General features: G+C 36.3%; 2 protein-coding genes across 3 annotated transcripts; one reads left to right on the forward strand and one right to left on the reverse strand.

Moving 5' to 3' along the window:
- The first annotated feature begins 267 nt into the window (after window positions 1-267).
- LOC107776746 (uncharacterized) lies at window positions 268-4,657 on the forward strand. 2 transcript variants are annotated; one of them, XM_016596660.2, is made up of 6 exons: window positions 268-401; window positions 536-720; window positions 1,080-1,157; window positions 1,329-1,404; window positions 4,134-4,207; window positions 4,292-4,657. In XM_016596660.2, the coding sequence occupies exons 2-6, from the start codon at window positions 595-597 to the stop codon at window positions 4,361-4,363; spliced, it is 426 nt and encodes a 141-aa protein (XP_016452146.1). In that variant the 5' UTR covers window positions 268-401; window positions 536-594; the 3' UTR covers window positions 4,364-4,657. The 2 variants fall into 2 exon arrangements, with proteins under 2 accessions (XP_016452146.1, XP_016452147.1); XM_016596661.2 differs by having other exon boundaries at window positions 551-720.
- Window positions 4,658-5,118: 461 nt separating this feature from the next.
- LOC107776748 (uncharacterized) lies at window positions 5,119-8,270 on the reverse strand. The gene is made up of 2 exons (XM_016596662.2): window positions 8,063-8,270; window positions 5,119-6,889 (listed from the first exon to the last, which is right to left on the reverse strand). Exon 2 carries the CDS (start codon window positions 6,846-6,848, stop codon window positions 5,310-5,312), a length of 1,539 nt encoding a protein of 512 aa, XP_016452148.1. The 5' UTR covers window positions 6,849-6,889; window positions 8,063-8,270; the 3' UTR covers window positions 5,119-5,309.
- Window positions 8,271-8,471: the final 201 nt, after the last annotated feature.

Consider the following 8,471-nt stretch of genomic DNA (forward strand, 5'->3'; position numbering starts at 1 on the left):
AGAAGATTATGAGTATCACCGCAAAAATCATAGAAAAATATATAAAATTAGAATAATTTTGATAAATAAATTTAAAATATCGTATAGAAAGAAAAAAATAAAATACAAATAACACAAACCAAGAAGCCAAATGTCCTGACCAAAAAGTACATTCGTGTTAACACATCAAACTCTCGGAAAAAGCAAAAATAAAAAAAAAATAAAAAAAAATCTACCCTTTCAAAATACTTAAAAAGTAAAAACACAAATAGGTATCAACCTAATCCCTAATTACTCGTCCAATTATCCTTATTTTCTTCAAAATCAATTTTGTTTTAAAAAAAATCTGCCTCTTTTTGTGGGGATTGTCTCTTGGCCCTTCGGATTAGATAAATCATCTCACAATTTCATCATCTTAGCGGGTATCTAGAGCTTCATTTTATTTTCTGTGAACTGAAAAAATAAAAAATAAAAGAAAAGATCAGATTTTTATTATATTTCTGGGCTTTTTCAGCTAAAATATTTCCCGTCGGTTTTCTTGGCTGGCGGCTCACAGATAAATCCTTTATAGGTTGCCTATTTTTCTTGAGCTGAAACGCTTTTTGAGAAGAAAAGATGATGTGGGACGAGTGGGGCAATGACTTCCGACATGAATATGAGGAAGAACAGCATCAGCAGCAGCAAGAAGAGGAGGATTCTTATCTTAAATTTGATTTCTTGTCAGTTTTATCTAAGCCTAAGGTATTCACATAATCTCACGTGTTTTCATTCTTTGATGTCTCTGCTTCTTGTCTAAGGTTTATCTGCGGAATTTGTTTCTTATTTTGGTGAAATTTGTGTCAAGTTTGTAATTTTTTTGGTGTGGTTTGCATTTCTTGAATGCGTGTAGGATTATTATGGAATTCTGGTTGTGAATTTTGGTTTTATTTTGGTGAAATTTGTGTCAAGTTTGTAATTTTGATTGGTGGATTTTTCATTTCTTGAATGTGCATGTACGATTATTATGAGATAGTGGAAGTGGATATTGGTTTTATTTTCTGGAATTGTGTCAAGTTGCAGTTTTAACTTGTGAGTTTTGCATCTCTTGAATGTTTCTGTAGGATTACTATAGGATACTGGAAGTGGATTATGATGCCACAGAGGAGGTCATTCGGTCCAATTATATCCGTCTTGCTTTGGTTAGTTTTCACTCTCTCCATCTTAAAATCAATTCTTTTATACCTGTTTTTTATGATATTTCCACTTTGTGAGTGTTAAACATTTGAGCATTTCCTTGTATCTGAATATGTGGTGTGCCTATCTCGTTTTCTTAGTTTTAGCATTTATTATAAATTTCATTATGGGGACAGAAATGGCATCCGGATAAGCAAAAAGATCAGGATAGTGCTACTTCAAAGTTTCAGGAAATAAATGAGGCATACCAAGGTTAGTTCTTTTTCCACATTTAAGCTTTACTCATTTTTTTTTGGGTGTTTACCAGGCTACTTTTAAGCCTTTCACATATCGAAGTTGATCTAACATGGAGTTTTCAGCCTACTATCAGTCAATATCTAGCTCATATCTGTGTTTTCCTTGAGTTTGTTTATTTAATGACATGTTACTGGAAGCAATGTGTTTGAATGAGTAGCTTGAGAATCAAATACTTATTTCATATCTAGATTCAGGCAACATTTGAAAGTTATGGCTGGTCACTCCTTGGGGAATGGTGTGGAGAACCAATATCCCACTTGTGCGACTTAGTTGCCTCCATATAGCATGTATTTTGGCTAAGACTGCAGACGAAGATTCAGGTTCACGATTCCTAGAGATAAGGATGTCTGTAATAAAGAGTAGGGTAGAGAATTTTCCCTGCTAATAGAGTGTATTTCTAGGAGGTACGGGTCATTCTAGGAGTTTGATTTATGAGAAAATAGGTCAATTTAGAATTAACTTCTCAGCAATTGTGATGTGCAAGTGGCCGAGACCCAACTTGTAAGAAGCATCCTTAACACACTAAGGTCGCATTATAGTGGAAATCTTGTAAACCCAATTGCTCCTACTTATTATTGCCCATAAGGAAAGCCCAATGCTTGTGGTGTAGGGACAAAATAGGCACCCACCTATGTCGGTTTCGGGTACATGTATCCTCTTGCTCAAAGTCGAGTGAAGCATGACTCATTGAAAGTAGTTAGCTGTGTATGATATTATGGGAGTGAAAAGTTAGCAAAGTGTTGTGTCATTGCAAATACTTGCTTAACTATCAATATCTTTGTAACCTGCACTCAACCTGGTGCTTTTTGACTATTCCTTATTTAGACAAAAGTCAACATTCTGGGTGCTGGGAATATCATTGTACATGTTAGCTTCAAGTGGTAGGTGTGCATATGAGCTCATCTCAGTTTTTCCTTTAGTTGAATAGCTAGGCTGATGTAATCATGCCATACATGGCTGTATTGAATTATGATGCAAAAGAGTTTTTTTCTCTCGAATGAAACTAACACCCGTAACTGCATATATGCCAAATATCATATTTTCCAGCCAAGTTACAGGTTTAAAATATTTGAAGATCAGTTGTGTAGAATAATAAAAAATCATAGGCAAGTCTCTTCAGTCTCCGAGATGAATTTGTTTGTCTCAGGTAGATGACTATTTTCTGGAAAGACAAAATTTTGTTCTAAAGTTGAACTCCTGGATTCTTGAATGGTTCTGTCATCCGATGACCAACATTTGTTTTCTACACTCTCAAGTGTGCATTTTCCAACTAATCTTGAAAGTTTAGAATAGTGAACAAAGAAAATTTGAGCTATCTCATGAAGAAATTCTGAAGGTTCTAGAATTGTTTGAGAGTGCCAATAATATAAGAATAGTCATTTTATACCATAACTAGCTCGTCAAGTCTTAGTGTCCCATTGGTCTTGTTTTGAGATTTTACTACATTAACTGCACTCAGTTTCAAACTAGTTTGCGTTGATTCTTCGAATCCGTTCCAATTCTATTAATCAGTATTCCGAGGATTGAATATTTTTAGGGTAGGCGACTAGGCGTCAATCTACAGTAATCTCCCCCTTTTTCCGGGGTGGGGTGGGGTGGGGTTGGGGTTGGGGTTGGCTGGCCTTGGCTATGCTTTTAACGTAGGTGGAGTGTTTTAGTAAGTTCAAAAAGTTGATACTCCAGTCATTGATCTTATGGTTTTAGCCGGTGTATTTATGAACTTTAAAACATTAGCTATCTAATGGGAGACTGAAGAGACTTGCCCATGGGGTACAGATTTTGTACCCCATATAATTGTTTGTTATTGCTTTAGCCGGTGTACACAAGTTTTAGTCAGTCTCCTCAGCGCAGGGCTCGAACCGGTGGTAATACTATCTGTTACAATTTTTGAGTGAATGGGAGAAGGGGCAATTCTGAACTTAAGTGTGTGGGAGAAAGGGCAATTCTAAACTTGAGGCTGTGTCACAGGTTTCCTGTATAGGAGATTCTGAAGGCTTAGAAAATGTGAAAATCTATATAATACCTAACATAATAGGATGCAATGAGTCTACAGTTGGAACTTTGATTCGTTTTGCTCTGAGGAATTTGTAAAGCTAGTAAAATGTCGCACAGAAGTAAAATTACATTAAACGATTGGAAGAAATATTGACAGCTTCTGCAGTTTCAATATTCTGCAATTATCGACTATGATCAGAGACCCTTATACTAGTCCAGAAGCTTTAAAGTTATAATATTCTGAACCTAACTCGAAATTATATAGGTGTAATTACAGATGTTCTAACTTTTGTGAGTGTTTTCGTCCTGATGTCAATGACTTTCCACAGAAATCCTTAAGGGGTAGGGCGTTTGACAGTAGGAACCCATGCTTTATGATTGAGACACTAATGACATTTAAAGTTCCCCAAATTGTTTAATAGGTAAGCATTTTATACTGTGTAATGCCATTGACTGACTTTATGATACATAGTTTCATGCGAGCATTGTGCAATATGGTTGACAGTAGTATTGAACTATCTTAATTGGAGAACGTGATTATACAAACTGTAATGACCAGGTCACCTACATTTCTGTCTTAAGATATTTTAACCTGCTCTTACTTTCACCTTTGACCGTGTCTATTTCTGATTAATCTTAGCATTTGTCATGTTTCCCTATATTTTAACTTTCCAATTGTCTCAAAACAGTTCTGATTGATCCTGTGAAACGACAAGAATACGACAAGAAAGGGATGCTACGAGCCTATGATTACAACATTGTTGTGAGTGTCCTCCTGGGTAGTTTAAGTACTTAACCATGTCTTGATTATTAATATTGCTCTGGCATTTGTCCATCTTGATTGCAGGAATACCTCAATCGCTACAAGGGTCTTATTTTAACGTGTAACGGTCTTGGCATGAAGCATTCAATATGGTAAAGCCAAGATATGCACCTTCCCGTTGTAGTATATCGTGTGATCCTACTGGCACCTTCACATTATTACAGGAGCTGGGATGCACAGTTGGATCTGTAGTTTACATCAATTAGGCTAGTGTACTATCTTTTGTGCATGTATAGAGAAGCCGACATCACTGCTAAGTGCCAAGTGACCAACCTCATTCAGAGGGCTGTCTATATGAAATCTTCTTGTATCGACTAAAGAATTGGTGACCTCTTATTTTGGTAGATTTTCTTACTAGAGTATCAATGGATTGTCTCAATTCATGGTTTAGAGTGGATTGTGGGAAGTGCATGCCCTTTTTATGTGCTTTCTCCTTAGAGTTTGTGGCCACACATGCGGAGGACGATATATAGAGACATATATTTAATTACTATCTCAAATTTGTTCAGTCTGGGCAAAACGTTTGCTTTTTCAGGGTAAGCAATAGTAAAATTTCAACAGTTGCAAATCTTTCCAAACATGTTGGACCTCCAATGGAGCACAATGACAGTTCTTCCTGTCCCCATACCGTGTGGATTACTGCATTGACCATTAGTTCAGTCATTGAACTAAATATTCTTTTACAACTTACAAAACGTATTCAAATGCAATCTGTTGCCTTTTTTGGACAAAAAAATCACGTATCGATAGGCTGATTTGCAGCATCACAAAGACAGTGGCAAATTTCTGAGTTTTATAGGTAGCAATTCATTCCAAGGGGCAAACATTGGGGCGGGGTGCTAAACTGCATATGGTAGCAGGGCAAGCGAATCTGCTATCCTCGCAAGTTTCCATTCCTTTGTGTCTTATAAAGAGATACAGATTAAACTTCTAACAAATATATGTTGATGTCTACTCTAAGCTAATGATGGTTCCACTAACTTATTTCTGAAAGCCACCGAGCAAGAAAGAAAAAGGCTACAATCACAATACATGTATGTAACTATTGCAGAACCAACTCATCAAGTAATTGAAATGCAGGCAACAACTTTCTCTCCCTGCAAATCACATCAATCAATAAACTCCACGTCTGAGGTTCTGGCTTAAACCCCATTTCTAACAGCCCAAACAATGCCATAGCTGCATCGGCTGCCTTTCCAACTTCACATTGCTGAACAATCAATTCATTTGACGTAGCAAAATGAGGCACGAATCCTCTAGCCAACATCAGACCCAACAACTCCATTGCCTTTTCTAGCTCGCCTTCTTTACACAAGAAATTTAACACGATCCTATAACTTTCCTTACTTAGACGGATACCATCATAAGGTAACCTTTCAAGCATATCGAAAGCTTCACTTGATCTAGAGGCTCTGCACAATCCTCCAAGTATAACTTTTATTGTCACGTCATCAGCTTTGCATCCTTTGTCCTTCATTTCTTCGAGTAACTCAATGCCTTCATCAACTTTACCAGCCCTACAGAAAGAATTTATCAATGTTGTATAGCCAACGATATCAAGCGTTAGGCCTACTCTCTTCATCTCATGAAATACCTCTTTGGCATCTTCCTCTTTCCCCTCCTTACAAAATCCATTCATCAAAGCTGTGTAATTAACTATATTTGGTTGGCATCCATTTTTCTTCATAAAATCTATTATTTTCATAGCTCTATCCACCTTTCCTGCACGAGAAAATGCATTTATTAAGATATTATAAGTCAATGCATCTGGCGGAATTTGATCTTCAGCAAGCATTTTCTCAAACAAGTCGATTGCTTCTTGAAGCCTTCCACATCGGCATAGGCCATCCATAAGGGTGCTATAAGTAATTAAGTTAGGATAAGAAACTCTGGACTTTCTCATCTCTTCTACTACTACAAATGCAGCTTCAACATCCCCTTTTCTGCAATGATACTTGACCAAGATATTGAAAATGCATGTATTGGGCTTCAAATCTAGATGCTTCTGCACATTTAAGAGAAACTCCCTGGCCAGATCAATCTGTTTTGCTTCAATCAGGAGATTCAGACATGTGCTAATGGCATTGAGAGACGGCTTTTCCCGAACGATAGGCAAGATTGCATTAAACATCTCCAGAACCTTTTCATGGAGAGAGGATTTGGAGTAATGTTTCATGAGGTTAATGAATATACCTTCATGGAACTTGCAAGTTTCATATTTCATCTGATGAATAACAGCATCAACTGTTTCGAATTTCTTGCAAAGAGCAAGTTTATGGAGAAGAACAGCATAGGTGGAGTTATTGTGATTGAAACCCTTCTGATCAGAAACCTTGTTAAAAATTTCCAGGGCACGTTTTGCATCTTTCTCTTGTTTTATCAAGCTGACTGCAGATTCATGAGATATATACTTGCGTTTTCTTGGAACTTCTTCTACAGTAGTGCCATCTATTTCGACAGCAGCATCTTGCCTTGGGGAACTCCTGCTCTGGTAATGCAAAGGAGAAATCCATTGAACTGAAGATGAGAATAGCCTAGATGAAGAGTAGAGACTGCATCTCCTGTGCCCAATAACTTTCATTCAAGTTAAGAAATTTCCTGGACCTGTGACTCAAATTCTACCTGAAGAGTTATATGCAGCTGTCAGCGTAGAGGAAAAAAAGATATGCTGCATCTTATCATACAAACATGAGAAGGAAGTTACTCTAGTAGATGATCGATAATCTTCAAGCAGTAAACGATTTATTAAGAGAAAAAGGAAACAAAGAATAGACTAAAATCTGTCCCTCAAAATAGGATGAAATCTTGAATATACCCAGTTTTTCACATGTAAATACACCGTCCTCCTCAATCCCGGTAATACATATATCATTTAATTTTCAAGCGGAAAGACAACTCAATTTTCCCCCTTCCAACCAAATGCCAAGCTTCCCCTTAAATATTTGTAGTAGTCAAATAGTTGTTAATCTTATGGGACATAGAGTTAGTCAGATGAGTTAAACATTGCTCTTTCTCATAAATGAATTTACACCAGTTAAGATAATGGGTACGAACTAACCAGAAGCGGAGCTAGCCTATTAGGTACGGGTTTGGAACCAACCCAGTCACATTTGCTTAAACACTATATTTTGTATTAAGAAATTCATTAAATATGTATAAATATTTAAAGCGAACACAGTAACCAAGACAAGATGTGGGTTCCGTGGCAAATTTAGAACCCATAAACTTCAAATCTTGGCTTCACCTCTGGAACTAACCATCTGGCGGAAGCAAGATACCCAAGCAAAAATTTGTCTTTCAAAATGCTAACAACTCAAATATAGGGGTGAAAAAACGAGCATGTGTTTTCTTTTGAATGCCTTATAAAAGAGTTACAATTGCCAGTTGCTTGAAGTTTTTCACATCAAATGCTTAAAATATACCCTAAACACTCCTCAAGAACGCGAACATTTCCCATATCTTGCTTCGAATGAATCTTTAACATGGAATGGCGTAAGACATTTCCATTCAAGTGTTGCATAATTCAACTAGACCATATACTATTCAGATTAAACCACCAGTCATTCCCTAAAGAAAGACACCCTTTTTTTTCACACTACAATCTTGACTCCACAATCAAAATCAAGTCAAACAATTCGTACAATATCAAGTAACAACCAAGTCCAACAAACAAATATGTAGTGAAGGAACTAACGACTCAAAAACTGCTGAAAGATTTTCCAATAAATGGCAACAACATTAGTGTGAAATAAGAGATATCACTAAAAAGAAATAGGAGATAGCTAAATTGTTTACCAGTAGATGAGTGAATGAGCTCAGAGAACTGATTGACTGCATCCAAGATCCTCTTTTTCACCCATTTTCAAGAAAAATAAAGAAAAGGGTAAGCTTAAATTGGATTCAGGAGGTCAATTAAGATATCAAGTGCCAACTTTTGCAGAGATGGAGAAGACGCGGTAGGGGGATGTGATTTTGTTGACGAAGAGGCCCAGGGTTTTTCTTTCGCAATTGGAATTTTTAATTTAATTATTTTTTTGAGTAAATTTTAATTATTCTTTTCTTTTGAAAATGAATGCTTTTGTATAAAGGGAATGGACAAATACGAGCCCCTTTGCTTTTCTATTTCGTATTAAATTTTAAATATTAAATATTAATAAAGTTGATATTGTTAAGAAACTAATATCAAAGTAATAATATAAAACAA

Source organism: Nicotiana tabacum, chromosome 12 (assembly GCF_000715075.1).
Source record: "Nicotiana tabacum cultivar K326 chromosome 12, ASM71507v2, whole genome shotgun sequence".
In the NCBI taxonomy this organism is placed as follows: domain Eukaryota; kingdom Viridiplantae; phylum Streptophyta; class Magnoliopsida; order Solanales; family Solanaceae; genus Nicotiana; species Nicotiana tabacum.